The following is a 21,757-nucleotide window of genomic DNA, read 5'->3' as shown; positions in this document are numbered from 1 at the left end:
AGGTTCCTCTTGACACTCCATTCACTACTTACAATATCCCTTGTAACTCAGTGATCAGAACTGGTGTCGTCTGACCAGAACTGGATGCAGTGCTCAAGGTGCAATAACAAGCTGAAGCAGAGTTTGACTAGATTCAAGCCCAGAGTCAAAAACTGTAGTGCTGGAAAAAGACAACAGGTCAGACAGCATCCAAGGAGCAGGAGAGTCGATGTTTCGGGCATAAGCTGATTCAAGCCCAGACCAGATTAATGCAACTGATAAGATGGGCATTTCTGAAAGTTTTACATTCCTAACATTATTAAACGCTGTGATGCACATTCATAAAGTTTATACACTTGTAAGTTCTATTTCATAGCTAGCTTATTCAAACTGAAAAAAAAATATCTTTTACCTACTCTGCTTATAGTGCTGGGTGTGTTGTTTCAGGTGCCGGGTACCACATGGTAATCGTGAAGCAACCTCATTGTAAAGTCGCTAATATTACCACACTTGTGAAGAGCCTCGTACCCAATGCAGTCATGCAGACCAATGCTGGTGCTGAGCTGTCGTACATACTCCCAAATGAAAGCACTGACAGGTACTTTATGGCAGAGGGGATCTCACCAATCATGGTCTGTAGAGCCAGTTTCTGAAAGTGTGTTTAAGTAGGTGCACATGGACGCACTGCTGTGAACAAGAGCATTTTTTTAAAAAACTATCCTTCATAGAATTTGAAATCACTGGCCAAGCCAACTTTATTAATCACCATTAATTGTCCTTGAGAATTTGGTCATGAGCCATCTCCTTAAACTGCTGCAACCTATGTGATATATGTACAGTTACAGAGCTGCTAGAAAGCTCCAGGATTTATTTCCAGTGATAAGAGAATGAACAGCAATATAGTTGCAAGTCAGGATGCTGTGCAGCTTGGAGGGGAACTTGCAAGTGGTGATGTTACTATGCGTCTTCTGCTTTGAGCTTGTATATGTTGGAAGCTGTGATTTTGAAGAGTGTTGTCAAAGTGTTGGAGAGTTGCCAGTTCATCTAATAGACAGTACACACTGGCGGTGAAGGGAATGAAAGTTTAAATTGTTGAATGTGGCGTGAACCAAGTGGCCTGCTTTGTCTTGGATGATGTTGAGCTTCCTGAGTGTTGTTCGAGCTGCACTCTTCTGGGCAAGTGAGGAGTATGCCCCTGACTCATGGCGTACACATGACAGACAAGCTTTGAGGTGTCAGGAGGTGCGTTATTCTATTGCAAAATTCCTAGCCTTCAATCTGTACCGTTAGCCAACAGATCTGCTCCTTTAATCACTCTACATCTGTGTCTCTTCTCTAGGATCACTTAGCATTTCTTTATGCAACAAAACAATCAGTGGATGACTTGCATTCATTCTTTAATGTTTGATACTTCCTTTTCTCCAGCATTTATCTGAGATAACAAAATCAATCTGTAAACTGTTCTCATTTACAATTTTTATAGAGTGTACATTATTTCTCAAATTATTAACAATATAACATACAATTGGTGAGGATTTTATTTTCAGAATCCTTGTATAAAATCTCACTCTCAATATTTAAAAAGTTGAATTCTATATCTAAATTCAGAGTTTCAGCACCATCATTCGCTTAACAATCTTCTTTATTTTCTTAACTCAAGCCAAAAGAAAATAATTCCAATTTCTATTGCTAAGAAATATTAAACTAACAGCAATAGCACACCAATCAGGAAAATTAACATTTGAATGATTGCTTGAAATAACCAGCTTTCCATTCTTTGGACTATCTAAAGACGGAACTTAAAATATTCTTTTATCTAGATTTTTTTTCAATGTTTCATTTTACCTTAAAACATTTTAAACTTTAAGATGTTTGTTCATAATATGTAGCTCCAACATATCAAAGATAGTTTCGGTTTAGTCTGAGTGCCCAACCAATTCAAACAACCATTCAAGATCCACCATTTCTCTCCTCCCTTTCAGACATAACATCAGCTTTTTACTGTGATTTCGTAAAATTAATCAGGATGCATGTAGCACACTCTACTAAAGCTTTTTAACTTGTTTTGATATGTACTGTTCACTATCAAAACAAATATATTTAAGTCCCTGACAATCTCCACTCTCATTTTTAAATGTCAATATTTTCCTGTTTTTGTATCTTTGCCTCGAGTACATTTGACAGTCTCTGAGAATGCGTAAGTGTTAATTACATGTGTAAGTGAGAGTGTCAGTCTCTGTGAGTGTGTTGGTCCCCATGAGCGAATGCGCAGCTGTGTCAGTATTGGTCTTGGTGAGTGCACAGGTGTGCCAGCATTGGTCTCGGTGAGTGCACAGGTGTGTCAGTATTGATCTTGGTAAGTGCGCGGGTGTGTCAGTATCGGTCTTGGTAAGTGCACTGGTGTGTCAGTATCAGTCTTGGTAAGTCCACAGGTGTGTCAGTATCGGTCTTGATAAGTGCACAGCTGTGTCAGTATTGGTCTTGGTAAGTGCACAGGTGTGTCAGTATCAGTCTTGGTAAGTGCGCGGGTGTGTCAGTATCAGTCTTGGTAAGTCCACAGGTGTGTCAGTATCGGTCTTGATAAGTGCACAGCTGTGTCAGTATTGGTCTTGGTGAGTGCACAGCTGTGTCAGTATTGGTCTTGGTAAGTGCGCAGGTGTGTCAGTATTGGTCTTGGTAAGTGCACAGGTGTGTCAGTATCAGTCTTGGTAAGTGCGCGGGTGTGTCAGTATCAGTCTTGGTAAGTGCACTGGTGTGTCAGTATCAGTCTTGGTGAGTGCACAGATGTGTCAGTATCGGTCTTGGTAAGTGCGCAGCTATGTCAGTATTGGTGTTGGTAAGTGCGCAGGTGTGTTAGTATCAGTCTTGGTAAGTACGCAGATGTGTCAGTATCAGTCTTGGTGAGTGCATAGATGTGTCAGTATCGGTCTTAGTGAGTGCACAGCTGTGTCAGTATTGGTCTAGGTAAGTACGCAGGTGTGTTAGTATCGGTCTTGGTAAGTGCACAGCTGTGTCAGTATTGGTCTTGGTGAGTATGCAGCTGTGTCAGTATCAGTCTTGGTGAGTGCACAGTTGTGTCAGTATCGGTCTTGGTAAGTGCGCAGGTGTGTCAGTATCAGTCTTGGTGAGTGCACAGGTGTGTCAGTATCGGTCTTGGTAAGTACGCAGGTGTGTCAGTATCAGTCTTGATGAGTGCGCAGGTGTGTCAGTTTTAGTCATGGTAAGTGCACAGGTGTGTCAATATCAGTCTTGGTAAGTGCACAGGTGTGTCAGTATCGGTCTTGGTGAGTGCACAGCTGTGTCAGTATCGGTCTTGGTGAGTGCGCAGGTATGTCAGTATCAGTCTTGGTGAGTGCACAGGTGTGTCAGTATCGGTCTTGGTAAGTACGCAGGTGTGTCAGTATCAGTCTTGATGAGTGCGCAGGTGTGTCAGTTTTAGTCATGGTAAGTGCACAGGTGTGTCAATATCAGTCTTGGTAAGTGCACAGGTGTGTCAGTATTGGTCTTGGTGAGTGCACAGCTGTGTCAGTATTGGTCTTGGTAAGTGCACAGGTGTGTCAGTATCGGTCTTGGTAAGTGCGCAGGTGTGTCAGTATCAGTCTTGGTGAGTGCACAGCTATGTCAGTATCGGTCTTGGTGAGTGCGCAGGTGTGTTAGTATCGGTCTTGGTAAGTGCGCAGGTGTGTCAGTATCAGTCTTGGTGAGTGCACAGGTGTGTCAGTATCAGTCTTAGTAAGTCCGCGGGTATGTCAGTATGGGTATTGGTGAGTGCGCAGGTGTGTCAGTATCAGTCTTGGTGAGTGCGCTGGTGTGTCAGTATTGGTCTTGGTAAGTGCGCAGGTGTGTCAGTATCGGTCTTGGTAAGTGCACAGCTGTGCCAGTATCAGTCTTGGTGAGTGCGCAGGTGTGTCAGTATCGGTCTTGGTGAGTGCGCAGGTGTGTCAGTATCGGTCTTGGTGAGTGCACTGGTGTGTCAATATCAGTCTTGGTAAGTGCGCGGGTGTGTCAATATCAGTCTTGGTAAGTGCGCAGGTGTGTCAGTATTGGTCTTGGTAAGTGTGCGGGTGTGTCAGTATCGGTATTGGTAAGTGCGCAGCTGTGTCAGTATCGGTCTTGGTAAGTGCGCAGGTGTGTCAGTATTGGTCTTGGTAAGTGCGCGGGTGTGTCAGTATTGGTCTTGTTGAGTGCACAGGTGTGTCAGTCTCGGTAAGTGTGTAGGTGTGTTGATCACAGTGAGTGCACAGGTGTGTCTGTATTAGTCTCGGTGAGTGTGCAGGTGTGCCAGTCCCGATGAGTGGGAAGATGTGTCAGTCTCAGTAGAGTGAGTGAGCAGGTGTGTCAGTCTCAGTGTATGTTTAATAGTGAGTGCACAGGCAAGTGGGTCTCCATGAGTGTTTGGGAGTAAGCAGGTGTGTTAGTCTCTGTCAATAAGTTTGAGTGAGTGTGCAGATATGTGTCAGTATAGAGTGTGCAGGTCTGAGTGTGAGATTGATTTGAGATGTGTCAGCCTCAGTGTATGTGAGAATGAGTGCACATGTGGATCCATCTATGTGTGTGCATGCATGTGTCAGTCTAAGTGAGTGCATGAGAGTGAGTGAGCAGGTGTGTTAATCTAGGTGAGTCTGCAGATTTGCGTGAGATATTGATTAGATTAGATGAGATTACCTACAGTGTGGAAACAGGCCATTTGGCCCAACAAGTCCACACTAACCCTCCGAATAGTAATCCAACCAAACCAATTCTCCAACCCTATATTTATCCCTGACTGATGCACCTAACACTATGGGTCAATTCACCTAACCTGCATATCTTTAGACTGTGGGAGGAAACCAGAGCATCCGGAGGAAATCCACGTAGACATGGGGAGAATGTGCAAACTTCACATGAACAGTTGCCCGAGGCGGGAATTGAACTAGAGTCCATGGTGCTGTGAGGCAACAGTGCTAACCACTGAGCCACCATGCCACCCCAATTGGGTGCATTGGTGTGTCAGTCTAGATGAGTGCACAGGTGTGTAAATTTCAGTGAGTATGAGAGAGTGAGTGTGCAGGCATGAAGATTTCAGTAAGTCTTTGAGTGAGTGCACAGGCTTGTCCTTCTCTGTGAGATTAAGTGAGGAGTTTTGTCAGTCTTGGTGTGTGTGTGTGATAGTGAGTGCACAGGCGCATGGCTCTCAGTAAATGTTTGAGACTGAGTGCACAGATGTATTGGGCTCTGAGGGCACAGTTGTACCCATTTCAGTAAGTGTGTGAGAGTGAGTGCGCAGGTGTGTCGGTTTCGGTGAGTGCTCAGTTATAAAGTAATAGAATCATAGAGATGTACAGCACAGAAACAGACCCTTTGGTCCAACACATCCATGCCAACCAAATGTCTTAAACTGATCCTAGTCCCATTTGTGAGCTTTTGGCCCATATCCTTCTAAGCCTTTCCTATTCATTTACCCATCCAGATGCTTTTTAAATATTGTTATTGCACCAGTCTCCTCCACCACCTCTGGCAGCTCATTCCATACATGCATCACTTCTATGTGTAAAAGGTTGCCTCTTAAGTCCCTTTTAAATCTTTACCCTCTCACTTTAATCATATGCCCTCTACTTTTGGATTCCCCTACCCTGGGAAAATGACTTTGGATATTCACTCTATCAATGCCCCTCATGATTTTATAAACCTCTCACGTCCCTCCTCAGCTTCCAATGCTCCAGCTGTGATGGTCCCAGTGTGCGCACAGGTGGGTCGGTTTCAGTGAGAGATGTTGGTCTCAGTAGAGTGAGTACGCAGGCGTGTCAGCCTTGGTGAGAATGCTAGTGAGTGTAAAACAAACATTTGTGTCTGTATGTGTGTATTTGTTTGGTAAAAGCACCTCTTGTTATGCCAATGACAATCACTTTGCTGCAAAGGTTTTTTACACTTGGAGCAGCAGTGGGATTGGTCTTGTGGACAACACTCTCAGCAGCAGCAACCCTTACATTAGAGGTTTGTCTTGAAAGTGCTATGATTCAATATACTTACATCTGTCTTGTCGGTAGGTTTGAAGAGCTTTTCTCACAACTTGAAATGAAAAAGGAGAAGCTGGGAATTGCCAGTTATGGAGCTTCAATCACTACCATGGAAGAGGTGTTTATAAGGTGAGTGTGAGGTCTGCCATTTTGCAGTTAATTTTACTGTTTCTGTTCTCTCACCCCTCTCTCCAGAGACATTTTATGTGGGCATAGATCTGATGGGGTTTGTGGACATTGAAGTTCATTGTCAGTTACCGGTCTACTTTCTGAAGCCATTCTCGCTAGCAGGAGCTCTCAGGTCTATATTGTGTGGTGCATCAACAAAGTGTAGCAAGAAAGTAGCTGAAGTGCCATCACTGGCAAGAGGCTGCAACCATAAGATGTCAAGTTTATAAGGCATCTTTCCTGTTTGCTCCCTTCTCTTTCCTTCCCTTGGATCTTCCTTCCTGTCACTTTCTCTCCTTCCTGCCTTTCTTTCTCTCTATGTGTCTCTCCTTTCTGTCTCCTTCTCTGTGCCGGTCTGTTTCTCTCTCTCTCTCTCTCTCTCTCTCTCTCTCTCTCTCTCTCTCTCCCCCCCCTCCCCCCCCGTCTCTCTCTCTCTGTCTCTCCCTCACTCCCTCTCTCACCCCACCCCGACGCTGTTGTACTGTTTGTCTCTCCCTTTAAAACAATGACAAATTGCTTCTACAAATCCCAGAAAAATGTATAACTTTGCATCATTTCAACATTTCATTTTGATTCTCATGGGGAACACCACAGTGAACAAGTCCAGCAGAGCAAATACATTTTGTCTGTGACAATCATCTTAAGTGACAAGTATCAACTATTGTAATTGTGGTCTCACTAATGACCTGTATGGTTATGGCAAAACTTCATAAACATCATCTCCTTTGCTATAAAGGCAAATATTTCATGTGCTTTCTGAATTACTTACTGTACCTGCATTCTGGATGTTTTGTGAATCATGTGTACACAGATCCCTGTGTACCATAGTATTTTCATAGTCTCTTTCAATTTAAATAACTTTCCTATTCTTCCTGACAAATTTCCCAACTTCACATATTCCTATATTATGCTCCATCTGCCAATATTTACCCATTGACTTAACCGAGCTGTTTCTCTTTACAAACTCTTTGTCTCCTCCTGACACCTTTCTTTCCTCCTTGTCTTCATATTATTTGCAAATTCAGTTGCTTTAGTTATGACACTGAGGTGAACCCCTCTTTTAATAAACCCAAACATCCAGCTCACCTGGGTGTTTACCTTGTGCTCAAGCTCACCTTGTGAGTGACACAGAACTCCCAAATTCCACTATTTAAAGAAAATGACATCAATTTATTTTTTAACTCTAAAAATGAACATTAAACAACAACTGTTCACAACTCTAAGCCACCCTTTCTCTTAACTGCTTATTTCCTGCCTCCAGCTCTCTAACAAAATGCTGTTCCAGTAAGACATTTATTAAAATTACATGAACTTAATTTGAAAACCACACAGCCGTTATCATCTTCTGTGACTTCACCCTTCCAGCTGCTGAATTCCTGGGTTCTCTTCTCAGTTTTTACTGCAAGTATGTTTCTTTGATAGAGAGTGTTTCCTAATTTCTTGGATCTGTTTCAATGGTAGTTTCTCTCTCTCCAATTTTCAAAGTGCCCACATTTTTATACATCCAACATTGGATCATCTCATTAGTATGATTTTGGCAAAACAATAAATTCAAATGCAATTGGGTTTTAGTATCCTGAGGCATAATTTAAACTGATTGGTTAAATTTGAATTGTTGTCAAAACAGCAACCAAAACTCAGGCATCTAATTCACAGCCAAATGTTACATATTTCCAATTTTCAGATACACTCTGAGACTGCCAACTAGACATATACACATGTGCTTGTAAGCTCTCAATTCAGAACAGCTCTCTTAATGGTATGGTAAATGCCTTCAACGCCATAACACCTCCCCCCTTAAGAAAAAATGAACCATCATAATGAAAAGATGGCTTCATTTTGTTTTAAATTCTTAATCCCTTTACAATTAAATATAGAGGTAATTAATCAAAGTTATTCTTTTCATTTTAATTTCTGCATATATATAAAAGATTGGAATCTGTACAATCTTATCTATACATTTTCCTTTAAATCCGCAGTAACACATCTGCTATCATATTTTTATGATGCACAGCATGTAGAATTTGTAAATTAAAAGTCGGTAACATAACACTTCAACAAAATAGTCTCATATTTTTTGTCATTAAATTTTTCCAAGAATGTAAGAGGATTGTAGTCCGTGTACACAACCATCTCTGACACATTGTTCGTCACATTAACATTAAAATGTTGTCAGACCAGTACTAAACTCAATCATTCTTTTTCGAATGGTAGAGTATTTTCTCTAGTGGGTGTTGAGTTTCTTTGAAAAGTAACTAACTGGCTGTTCAATCCCATCATCATCATCCTGTAGCAGTACAGTTCCAATTCCCATATCGTTAGCATCAATTGTAACTTTGAAGGGTTTTGAAAAATTTGGTGTAGCTGAAACTGATGTCATGGTTAATATTGCTTTTAAATTCTCAAATGCCTCCTGGCATTGTTCTGTCCACCAAAATTTTGTGTTCTTCTTTAGTAAGTCTTTTAACAGTATCACCACACTGCCTAAGTTTGGAACAAACTTCCAATAGAATCCACTTAGTCCCAAATATCGAAGCACCTCTTTCTTTGAGGATGGCCATGGAACTTTTTCGATGGCCTTCGTCTTCGCATTCCTTGGGGTCAACCTTCTATGACCAATGTTATGTTCCAAGAATGTCAACTCTGCCCTTGCAAATTCTGTTTTCTCTGACTTTATTACCGGTTTTGCTTCTCATAATCATTCAAAGAATTCTGCCAACTGTACCATGTGAATTTTTTTCCATGACTCACTAAAGGTTACTACATCATCCTGATAAACTGCACAATTTGTTAATCCAGCCACAACTCTGTTCATGAGTTTTTGCAATGTGGCTGGTGCATTCTTCATTCTAAAGGGCATCATTTTGAATTGCGATAGCTTATTTGGCGTTACAAACCTCTTTCGCTTTCTCTGCCAATAACAATGCAATAAGTCCAACTTTGTGATGTAAGTGGCTTGTCCAATGTTCTCTCTACAGTCCTCCAATCTTGGTATTGGATAAGAGTCTGATTTAGTTACGGCATTGACCTTCCGATAGTCCACACAAAATTGTTGAGTCCCATCAGGTTTGGGAACTAACACAATTGGCGAAATCCACTCACTCTGACTCATTTCAATGATATCTTCATTGCGCATCACATCCTCTTCCTTCTGGAAGGAATTATGTCTGCCGGGGTGTTGTTTTTTCAGAACAGCATTCCCTAATTCCACCTCATACACTATAGTATTAGTCTTCCCCATCTTATTGCTGCATATTTCCTTATACTGCTGCAACAAACCCCCCCCCTTGTTTTTTTTTAGATTAGATTAGACTTACAGTGTGGAAACAGGCCCTTCGGCCCAACAAGTCCACACCGACCCGCCGAAGCGCAACCCACCCATACCTTTACATTTATCCCTTACCTAACACTACGGGCAATTTAGCTTGGCCAATTCACCTGACCCGCACATCTTTTGGACTGTGGGAGGAAACCGGAGCACCCGGAGGAAACCCACGCAGACACGGGGAGAACGTGCAAACTCCACACAGTCAGTCGCCTGAGTCGGGAATTGAACCCGGGTCTACAGGCGCTGTGAGGTAGCAGTGCTAACCACTGTGCCACCGTGCCGCCCACAGAACCACAGAGCCACCGTGCTCCTGAGACAGATAGTTCACTAACCTATCCCACACCTCAAGGATTTTAAGGCACATCAAACTCCATAAAATCTGGATTTTATTCCTCAGTCTGTGGGGCAGTAACTAATACCTATTTCTCCAGTTCCCTGTCTCCCTTTCTAGGGTGGCATAGTGGCTCAGTGAGTTGGCCATGCTAAATTGCCCATAGTGTTCAGGGATGTGTTGGTTAGGTGTATTAGTCGGGGAAATGCAGCACAATAGGGTAGGGGAATGGATCACTGTGGACTTGTTGGGCCAAAGGGCCTGTTTCCACGCTGTAGGAGTTATGTCGGGGTTCTATGATTCTATTATAGTAAAGTTTCAACATATTCACATGACGTACCCGATACAGTTTATTTTCTTTTCGACATCTTTACCAGATAGTTTACCTGACTTGACTTTTTCTCAATTTGATGGGGACCACTAAACCTGGCTTTAAAGGGATCTCCTACCATTGGTACCAACACTAATACGTCATCCCCAAGGAAAAACGTCCAAACTTTAGAGTTTTTATCTGTCATCTGTTTCATTCTATGCTATGCCCTTTTAAGGTGCTGTTAGCTAACTCAACTACCCATTTTGATCCCTCCCTCACCTCAGATACGTAATCCAGGTGCGACAGCTCCAACTTAAATCCTATCAATTTTCATTAATTAATTTCAAAGTCCCTCTCACTTCATGTCCAAATATTAACTCAAAGGGAGTAAATTGAGTAGATTCATTTGGAACATCTCTAATGATAAACAATATGAATGGATACCTTTATCCCAATCATTCAGGTAATCCTGACCGTACATTCATAACATGGTCTTCAGGGTCTGATGCCACGTTTCCAAAGCTCAGGATAATATGCACTTGATTTAAAGTGCTCGATGCCTAAGCTATCCATGATTTCTTTAAACAGCCTAGCAGTAAAATTAGACTCTTGGTCTGACTGAATCTCTCTGGGTAGCTCATACTGTGTACTCCTGCACCATACTTTTTGTCTTCATGCTCCATAATGGAATCGCCTCTGGAAATCTGGTAGACGCATCCATTGTAGTTTGCAAGTACTGGTTTTAGTTCTCAGGAGGGTACCTACACAATCAAGCATAACTCACGTGAAAGGTCCTTCAAATGTGAGAAATAGCAACAAATGTGCTGGTTTTATTACTGCCTGTGGTTTGCTTACCTATCGTTTGGCACGTATGACATGTATAGCAAAATTTAACCACATACTTATGCAGTCCAGGCCAATAAGTGCTTTTGTACCTTAGCCTGAGTCTTCCTCACACCTAGGTGACCCTACTGATAAATTCATGTGTTATCCGTAATAATTTCTGTCTGTATGCTACCGGCAATACAGTCTGGTGCACTTCTGGCCACTTCTCCTCTGTATTAACCTGCCATGGTCTCCATTTTTGTCTTAGGATTATCTTCAAGATAATTATCCTCAGGAATATGTTCTGATTTCTTTTCTGAGTATGCAACCCTGTACTTGTCCAGGTTTTTCCTGCACCATTACATCAAACAGGGTGTCAACTTACTGAACCTCAACTTTTTCATCTTTCTCTTTAGTTTTTGCTTCTTGCTGTGACTTCTAACAGTAGGACCTTGTTACTACACAGACTGGAAAAATTCCAAAGTATTTTTCTTTTAACTCCTCAGTCCTCTGGTCTTCACCTTTTGCTTCTTCACAACAAAGGGTGTCACTCCTGCCTTGGAACCTGTTAAATCGTTACCAAGAACAAGCTGTATTCTTGGAACGACACTGTCAATCACCCACTGTGAGATGTAACACTGACATGCGATGCTTCACCGGCTGAAATGAGGAATGCCTAATAGTATATGCTTCCCAGACTTTGGCTGATGCCAAATTAAGATACTCCTTGATACAGTGGAAGAGTTGGCGGTAATCTTTGGTGTGAAAAAGTTCCACCAGTACTTTTAGGGACATAAATTTGTAATGGGAATGGACCACCAATCCCTGCTAGGGCTACCTGAAGAGGACAGGGCCATCCCACCTGCAGTGGTGGGCTCTTACTCTGAGTACTTACAATGACAAGTTGGAACAACGTCTGGGCGGCCATGTGATAAATGCGGATGCCTGAAGCCAGCTCCTAATGGTGGATACACTATGGCAGGTGCCACCACTGATTTTAAACTTTCTGGACACCCTTCTGCTCATCTCTGACAGTATCAGACTGTGTATATAAGAAGATTCCGTCCTGGCAAAACTAGAACAGCTGGTAGTGGTGGAAACAAAAGGGTCATCACAACCAGGATTGAAACCTTTCTGGACCTCGCAAGACTAGATCACCGTTGAGGACAGCATGCTAATTTGGAGAGCAAGAGTGCTTGTCCCAAGCAAAGCTCACCGTCAGACATTGGCTGAACTCCACTAGGGTCATCCTGTGGTTTCCAAAATGAAGATGTTGGCAAGAAGTTATGTCCAGTGGCCAGCATTGGATGCCAACACATCTATATTGGTGGAGTAGTACCCAAAATGCCGACAAAGACAAAAGTTGCCAGCAGCAGCTGCACCACATCCATGGGACTGACCAAGTAAAGCCTGGATTCAGTTATACGTTGATTGTGCCAGTCCTTTCACGGGGTCTATGCTTTTAATCATTGTTGACGCCCATTCAAAGTGGTTGGATGTGCATAAATTTCATTTGTAAAATGTGGGGATGATGATTGAAAAGTTGTGAGCATCTTCTACAATACACGGACTCTGGACATGTTGATCACAGATAACGTGCAATCATTTGCCAGCAAGTAGTTTTGAGTACTTCCTAAAGTCAAATGGCATTTGGCGTGTAAGAACGACTGCATCCGTTGTCTGATCATCTGGTGGAAAAAGCAGTCCAAACATTGAAGGCAAGCTTAAAGAAACAGCCTACAACTTTGCTCAATACCAAACTGTTCCAGTTCCTGTTTGATTATAGGACCAGCGCTCATGCATTTGTAGGGACAATTCCAGCAGAGTTGCTAATGTGGAGAAGACTCCACACCAGATTAAATCTGATTTTCCTGGACCTTGTAGGGAGGGTGAAATGGCATCAGCAACACAAATGCTGGCCACAAGACTCTTCTACACAAGAAAAGCAATTTACTTCATGGGACGAAAACTGCTGTTGACACCATGGGATTGGCCCTGCGTGGGTAAGAGGCATGGTCAAAGTGAAGACGGGAAAGGAGATCCTACACAAGCATGTGGATCACATGATAGCTTTAACGTCTCAAGTGGATCAGGAGCAAAACATACCCAGCCACTCAGAACATCCTGCAAGGCTGTCAGAACCTGTGGATTCTCCCTGTCCTTCCAGTTTCGAAGAAACCTCTGAGGGCTTAATGGATGTCACAGCTATTATCACCTGCAGAAGAAGATAAATTCCTGCTGAGACATTCTGGGGCAAGAGTGGGGCCACAGTCCAATACACAATGGCAATATCTGAGCCAGAGCCTGAGCAACCTTGGGAGATGCCACAGGAAAAGGAATGCGCCTACATCCCAGGACAGAGAGAAGAGGAAGGTAGTGATTGGAACGAGGTCAGCCATCCAGACCTCATTGAATATGATTTCCCAGATTGGGGCGGTTAACCTCATCTAAACAGGGGGTCCTGTCTGACAGATATGTCAGGGGTTCTGCTGACTTGAGGATCGGGCTCTGTGAAGGCTAGGTCAGTGTCACGTACAGTGCACGTGTAAATTCCTGAACATATCTCGCAGCATACAACACACTACGACCTCACGCCTTGGACAAAATAGAGAAGGCCATCTGCCAGCTTAACAACAAGGCAGCAGGAGGAAATGAAATTTCCACTGAGGCATTGAAGCATGGAAGCATACAGATCCAAGGGCAGCTATATGCCCTCGTCTATCTTATTTGGAAGGAGGAGAGCATCCCGAACGAGCCCCCAAACTGTTACGTCACAGCAGTGAACCCCTCTTTTAATTAAACCAAACACTCATTAAAGGTCACCTCACCTCATAATCTGTTCAAATATGAGTAACAGACCTTCAAAACTCACTATTTAAAGAAAAAGAATCAATTTCTTTTTTAACTCTAAAACTGAACATTAAACACCAACTGTTTACAACATTAAGCCCCCCCTTTCTCTTAACTGCTTATTACCTGCTTCCAACTCTATAACAAAATGCTGTTCCAATAAGACATTTATTAAAATTACATCAACTTAATTTCAAACCACACAGATGCTGTTGTCTTCTGTGACTTCACTCTGCTAGCTGCTATATTCCCTGGATTGTGTTCTCACTTTTTACTGTGAGTATGTTTCATGTGTAAAGGTACCTTTTGATAAAGAATGTTTCCTACTTTCTTGGATCTGTCTTAATTGCAGTTGCTCGCTCTCCAGTTTTCAAAATGGCCACATTTTTCTACTCCCAACATTGGATCATCTCCTTAGGTCGATGTTGGCACAACAATAAGTTCAAACTTGATTGGGTTTTAATATTTAATATATTGGGCATAATTTAAACTAAATTATGGTTAAATTTGAATTGTTGTCAAAACAGCAACCAAAACTCAGGTATCCATTTCACAGCCAAATGTTCCATATTTTCAATTTTCCAATACACTCTGGGACTGCCAACTAGTCATATACACAGGTCTTTGTAGGCTCTCAGTTCAGAACAGCATTCACTCTCTCTTAAAAATCCAGTACACACCTTCAACTTCATAACACTATATAGTTAGTCCCTTCATGTAAGTCATTAATGAATATTGCTCCTGATTCCCATGATGTTTCCCTCCCTCCCATCACTCTCAGCCACCTTCCCTTCAGTTTTGTGCTCCCTCCTCTCTCCTCTTCTTTGCCACTCTCCTGTCATGCTTTTCTCTTTTCCAGCTCTCTCTCCTTCTCATCTTCTTCCCTTCTCACTCTCTTCCTCCTTTCGTCCATCTTGTTTCTTCCATCCCCTCTCACCTTTCCTCCTCTTTCTTGTTTCTTTCTTCTCTCTGCCTCTTAACACACCTTTTCTCTCCCCTTCCTCCTGTCTCTTCTTGCCCCTCTTCCACAGACAGACTTAGTTCATGTATCCCTGTTTTCTAACCCCTTTCTAATGCCAGTTTCTCTTTAGTTGACTAGCCACTTCACATATCTCATTTTGAATGGAACTGCTGCTGATTCTGGTGTTGAGGACTGCCCCCAGCATTTAGTGTAATATTATTTTTCTGTCTGTGACTGTGGCCTCTGACAGGGTGGGGAAGCTGGTGGACTCCAGCATGGACATTCAAGCAATCCAGCTACCAGCAATACAATACCAGCATGAGCGAAGGATGAGTGACTGGTCAGTTGGAGAGAAAACCAGCCTGAGTGACTTAATGGACACTGCAGATGACAGTGACCATCATCTTTCCAACAGCTATTCTTCTATCAAACTGAACACAGGGGTAAGCACAACACCTGCAAGGCATTCTGAGTTAAAGGGGCAGGCATCTTTCTTAATTCTAAAATATACTTATGGCTCTGTATTATTCATAGATAACCTACGACAATTCAATTGTCTACCCTCTCAATCTGGTATAAAATCAGACAGTATGGAAAAGGCTCTTCAGCCCCTCGAGTCTGTGCTGCCTACCGAATCCCATTTTCCTGGAGTAGGCCCATAGCGTTGAATGTTGTGACATTTAAAGTGTTCATCCAAGCCCTTTTTTAAGATTGTAAGGCAACCTGCCTCAACTATCCTCCCAGGCAGTACATTCCAGACCCACACCAGCCTCTGGGTAAAAAATATTAATCCACCTGCCTTTCACTTTAAAACTTCTTGACCCTTCAACTAAGGAAAGCAGCTGATTCTTTTCACTTTGTCCTTGCCCCTCATAATCTAATACATCGTTATCAGGAACACCCCCTCAACTTTTTCTGTTCTGAAGAAAGCAACCTGAGCTTACCCAGCCTCTCTCCATATCTGAAATGCTCCATCCTAGGCAAAATCCTGGTGAATCTCCTCTGCACCCCCTCCAGAGCAATTATATCCTTCCTATAGTGTGGTGACTAGACTGTATATAGTACTCCAACCAAAGTTCCATACTGCTCCAACATAACCTCCCAGCTGTCATACTCTGTGGCTTGACTGATGAAGATAGGCTACCTATATGTCGTCTTAACTACTGTATTTGTGAATTGTGGACAAGCTCTCCCAAGATCCCATTGTCCTGCCATTCACTGAGTACTCCCTTGTCATGTTACATCTTCCAATGTGCATCACCTGCACTAATAAAAGATTCCACGACTGCTATTTTGAAGACGAGCAGGGAAGTATACCTGGTATTGGGGCCAATATTTATCCTTCAATTGACATCACTAAAAGAGATTAGCTGGTCCTTATCGCATTGCTTTTTGTTGGATCTTGTGTGTGCAAATTGGCAACTGCATTTCCCCCAATATAACAGTGACTATTTTAAAAAGTACTTTGTTGGCTGAGCCCTGTAATGGGGAGGAGTGATGATGTTTCTGTTGAATTCTTTTGTTCTGTAAATCCTTGACCATTCTCCCTTGTCTTGTGCAGATCATCCTCTATTTGCAGCAGTTCTATGCCATGCTTATGAAGCGAGCAACATACACCTGGCGGAACTGGAAGATATTCACAGCCCAGTTTATGGTCCCACTGATTTTTGCCTGCTTTTCATTGATTGTTGCCAAGACATTTCCGGGTCCTCAGGATTCACCTCCATTAAACCTGACTCTGGAAAAATATGGGCCGACCATTGTTCCTTTTTCATTGAGACATGTCTACCAGAAACTGACTAAACATTTGATGCAGGCTTACAAAGAGGTGGTAGAAGCACAGCTGGGCATGCCAAGACCGGTAGAAGGTGAGGCACCTCACGATTGCCCAAACCCTTCTATTTATTTTTCTTTCAAATGATTTTGAAAAGATAAGTCATAAATAAGTACTTCTGTGGGATCATAGCAAAAAATCTTTAATTGACGGGCAATCAAACATTGCAGCACTGATTCTGATTACTGAGCAGTACACTTTCTCAGCTTTGTTGAGGCAATACTTTTCTGATTTCGGATACAAACAATGATGTCTGCGCTTTATTGCAATTTTAGAGCTCACTCAGAATTTTACACCAGATGGGACAGAAAATCTTTGTGCCTACTCCTTGCTTCAGGGCCTTTATAAGAAGAGGTGGATCTACTGGTCTTTCCATCCCTTCTCCAGGTCCATTAAAAAGAACAAGGCTTGTCGTATGCCTCTCACTACTCCAGGACCAGTACAAGAAGGTTTGGAGCGAGTGACATTACATTTTCCACTAGCTATGCTTCAATTTTTGCCCAAATTGTTAATATTGGTAGCATGTAAGAGGCTGTTGGTAGCACCAAATTCTGCACCTTCCAATAGGTAGATTTTTTACAGAAGACCTACTTCAAGAGGAAACCCTTTTACACAAGATTTCCTCCACTTGGCATTCCTCTGACAAGATCTCCTCCAGCAGACAAACATTTTGCACATGATCACTTCCATTAGGAACCTCCCTTACACCTAATTCCTCCAAAGTTGATGAGTCAAATTAATGTCTCTTGTGCCTTTGATTGTAATGCATGAACTGCCCCTTGGTTGCACTCTGAGTGAGACAATTGTGTTTATCACCTAGTTTCTGACCAATTTCTGTTGCCTTTTTCTTACAGACGATATTATTGATTATCTGTTGAATATTTCAAGTAAGGAAGGAGGTTCCTTTAATGAACGGTGTGTAGTAGCTGCTGATTTCCATGATACACTGACAACTGGAACCACAATACGGGTTTTATTCAATAACCTGGGCTATCATACCTCTGCTACTTCTTTGATGTTAGTGGACAATGCCTTATTCAAGACTCTGGTGGGGCCAACAGCATCAATCAGTACCACCAACTATCCACAACCCCGCAACATTACAGAACAAGCATTGGAACAACTGAATGAGTATGTACTCAGCATTAACCTTCTTATGGAACTGGTGCAATCAATAATTGGGAGTGAGTGCACTATGTGGTGTGGTACCAATCATGTAGAACACCCTAGGTTTGAATCCTGATGCATGCGTTCAGCCAGAGGTGCCATGGTCACAAAAGGGAATACTTAGCTGGTCAACACTATCTCGTTTCAGGTTTCTAACTTACTGCCTGACTGCATGGGGGTGCCGATTCCACCAGTAAGCGCCTTCAACTGCTAAATATTCATATGCACACCCAGCAGCAAGAACCAAACAAAAATCAAGAAATACAAATAATAGTGTGCTATTCACTCTTCAAGCCTGTTTCACCATTCATTGAGATGATTGATGCTCCACTTCCCTACTCAATTCACATTTCCCTTGATTTCCTTAACGTCCACAACTTCTTTGGTAAAGAATTCCAAAGAATCAAAATCTAGTGAATGAAGAAGTTTTCTGATCTTAGCCCAAATTTTCATTCATAGTTATAGGGTCATGCAGCATGGAAACAGACCCTTTGGTTCAATTAGGCCGTGCCAACAATCATCCCAAACTAAACTAGTCACACTTGCATTTGGCCCACATCCCTCCAAACCTTTCCTATTCATGTGCCAATCTAAATGTCTTTTAAATGTTATAACTGTACCTGCATCCACTACTTGCACTGGCTGTTCATTCCAGACACGAACCACTCTGTGTAAAGACGTTGCCCAGCATGTCTTATCTAAAGCTTTCTCTTCTTGCATTAAAAATATGCCCCCTAGTTTTGCACTCCCCCACCCTAAGGAAAAGATCCTTGCTCTTCACCTTAGTTATGCCCTTCATGATTTTATAAACCTCTGTAAGGTCACCCCTTGACCGCCTATGCTCCAGTGAAAAATAAGTTAGCTCACTGAGATCAAAGATTTGTTTTCAGACGTTTTGTCACCAAATTCTTAGAGGCATGGCATTCAACCAGAACTCTATCAATATACACATTGATTTGGATCCCATCTAGCTTCCCTTGGGAAAAAAAGAACTGGAAATGACATCACCCACCTTAAGAAACCAAGACCTATAAATAGAGAGGCAGGACATACCACTAGCGCCTAACCGGAAACTCTCACAGATGATGTTACCTAGTGTGGTGATGAAATGTCTGAAAACAAACCTTCAAGCTCCGTGAACTAACTTATCATCAACCTGAGCTACAAATCTTCTCAAAAATTGCTACCAGTGAAAAATGTGGCAGCTTATCCTGCCAATTTTTATAACTTAAATCTTCCATTCTTGACAACATTCTGGTCAATATTTTCTGAACGATTTCCAATTTAATAATTTCCTTCCTATGACAGGGTGACCAGAACTAGACACAGTACTCCAGAAGGGCCGTCACCAATGTCCTGTACATCCCAATTCCTACGCTCAAAGGTCTGAGCAATGAAGGCAAACATACTAACTGCCTTCTTAACCATCCTGTTTACCTGTGATGCAAATTTCAAAGAAGTTTGTACCTGAAACCCTAGTCCCCTGTGTACATCATAGCCCGACCATTAATTGTAGTCTCTGCCCTGTGTTCTAGATTCTACAGCCAGGAGAAACACCTCTCAGATTATCTTGCATGTCAGACCATTTCTCATTCTTCCAAATTCCAGAGAGTATAAGTCCAATCCGAGGAACAGGAGAATTGACGTTTCGGGCATAAGCCCTTCATCACTAATGAGGCTTGTGGGCCAGGGGCTGAGAGATAAATAGGAGGTGGGTGGGGTTGGGGGGGATGGTAAGGTATCTGAGAATGTGATTGGTAGATGAAAGTGAGGGAGAACGTGATCGGTCAGAGAGGAGGCTGGAGTGGATAGATGGGAAGGGTGATGTACAGGGCAGGAGGGTGGTGCCAGGTTGAAGGCTTGGCACTGGGATATTGGGGGGAGGAAGGGGAAATGAGGAAACTGTTGAAATCCACATTGATTGCAATAAGTAGCTGAAGGTGAGGGAGAAGGTGATAGGTCAGAGAGGATGGTGGAGCAGATAGATGGGAAAGGTGATGGACAGGTCAGAAGGGTGGTGCCGAGTTGGAGGCTTGGGACTGGGATAATGTGGGGGAAGGGGAAATGAGGGAGCCATTGAAATCCACTGCAATAGCTGATGAAAATGAGGGAGAAAGTGATAGGTCGGGGTGCGATAGGTAGCTGAAGGTGAGGGAGAAGGTGATAGGTTGGAGTGCGATAGGTGGATGAAGGTAAGGGTGCAATAGGTAGATGAAGGTGAAGGTGGATTTCAACAGTTTCCTCATTTTCCCTTCCCCCACATCATCAGCATGGATATATATGGTTGGTGTACATCATGCAGTTGTTTGACAACACAGGAAAACCAGCTTCAGGCACAGGTGGACCAGAAGGGTTGCCTTTTTGGGGTTGGGGTGCCATTGCTGATGGTTGATGTATTTATGTGTTTACATCTGCCATTTGGCACTGTGCCTGAGCTATGTTCTGATAGTCTATGAGTGAAGCTGAAGCTACACTCTTCACGAAGTGCAGGTCTGCTACCAATGTCATTGTTTGGGATTGAAACCAGAAGGTGAAAAGGAGATGAGAGATTCTAATGGTGAGACCCCTACCTCTCCTTTAAATGGAAGGACACCAGTCCCATTCATGATTGCCAATCCAACTTGACTCAGCTCCCTCTGTCCAGCTGCTTTACCAATCACTCTGTTCCAAAACTGAAAGTTATTCCTCGCTGAAAATGTCTGTTGCACACTTGATCACGTGTGGTTAATGGAGATGAGTTTAAAACTTTCTACAGAATTGAATTAAGAGGATAATGGTATACAAAGAATAGTGACAGGCTAATCGTTTTGTGTTTAGGTTTATAGGTCACCACTTCTTTGTGCACTAAATCATGGTGTCTTTTTATTTGTTCACAGAAATAGGACAGGGTTTGCTTTGGCCTTCAACCTGATGTATGGCATGGCCTTTCTGGCTAGCACCTTTGCCCTCTTGTTAGTGTCTGAGAGAACTATAAAATCCAAGCACATTCAGGTCATCAGTGGCCTTCATACCATCAACTTCTGGCTGTCTGCTCTTCTCTGGGATATGATTAACTATATGATCCCCTGTGTGTTGATCCTGGTAAGTAACCAATTCCTGAGCTGACTCATTCCATATGAGAAATAGAAAAGGAGCCAGGAAATGGCAGAAAAACTGAATGCTTACATTGCATCAGTCTTCACAGTAGAGGAGACTAATAGCATTCTAAAATACTAAATAATCAAGGGGCTAAAATGGGGATGGGTGAGAAGGAAATAAACACAATAATTGTCACTAGAGAAAAGATCCTAAGGAACTTAATGGGTTGCAAACAGGATGTTAATGGAAATAGCCGGAGAAATAGTAGATGCGCTGATAGTAATCTTCCAAGAATCTTTAGATTCTGGAAAGTCTAAGAAGATTAGAAAACTACCAATGTTTATTCAAAAAGAGAGGGAGATAAAGAAAATTGATCTATAGTTCAGTTAGCTTAACACGAAAAATTGGGAAAATGTTAGAGATTATTATTAAGGATGTAATAGCAGAGCATTTAGAAACATAGTATAATCAAGCAGTCAGCATGACTTTATGAAGAGGAAATCATGCCTGACAAATTCATTGCAGTTCTTTGAGGATGGAACAAGTAGAATAGATAAAGGGAAACTAGTGGATTTAACATATTTGGATTTCCAAAAGACATTTAATAAAATACCACACATGAGGCTATGTAATAAGACCCTGTGATTGTGTAGAATATTGGCATGAGTGTGGGATTGACTAACTAATAGAAGACATTGAATTTGAATAAATGGGATATTTTCAGGATGACAGTCTGTAACGAGTGGAGTACGTAAAAATCAGTGATAGGGCCATAATATTTACAATATAGATTAATTACTTGGATAATGGAAATAAGAGTACAAGCTTGTGGCTGAAACAAACACCGGTGGGCAAGCAAGTAGTTGTGGTAATACCTGGAGTCTACTGAGATAGAGAGACAGTGTAAGTAAGTGGAAAAAAACTTGG

General features: G+C 42.3%; 1 protein-coding gene across 2 annotated transcripts in view; it reads left to right on the top strand.

Annotated features, from left to right (window-relative positions):
• The window catches only part of abca3b (ATP-binding cassette, sub-family A (ABC1), member 3b), a 117,158-nt gene that overhangs the window by 49,032 nt on the left and 46,369 nt on the right, over nucleotides 1–21,757 (top strand). For both annotated transcript variants that reach the window (XM_060840689.1, XM_060840688.1), the window contains exons 16-21: nucleotides 427–577; nucleotides 6,006–6,104; nucleotides 15,002–15,194; nucleotides 16,313–16,619; nucleotides 17,440–17,716; nucleotides 20,629–20,833. In XM_060840689.1, coding sequence (XP_060696672.1) covers nucleotides 427–577; nucleotides 6,006–6,104; nucleotides 15,002–15,194; nucleotides 16,313–16,619; nucleotides 17,440–17,716; nucleotides 20,629–20,833 — 1,232 coding nt within the window. The remainder of the gene's footprint in view (nucleotides 1–426; nucleotides 578–6,005; nucleotides 6,105–15,001; nucleotides 15,195–16,312; nucleotides 16,620–17,439; nucleotides 17,717–20,628; nucleotides 20,834–21,757) is intronic.

The sequence above is a fragment of the Hemiscyllium ocellatum genome, chromosome 20 (genome assembly GCF_020745735.1).
Source record: "Hemiscyllium ocellatum isolate sHemOce1 chromosome 20, sHemOce1.pat.X.cur, whole genome shotgun sequence".
Taxonomy (NCBI): domain Eukaryota; kingdom Metazoa; phylum Chordata; class Chondrichthyes; order Orectolobiformes; family Hemiscylliidae; genus Hemiscyllium; species Hemiscyllium ocellatum.
This window is presented reverse-complemented; position numbering and strand designations above follow the sequence as displayed.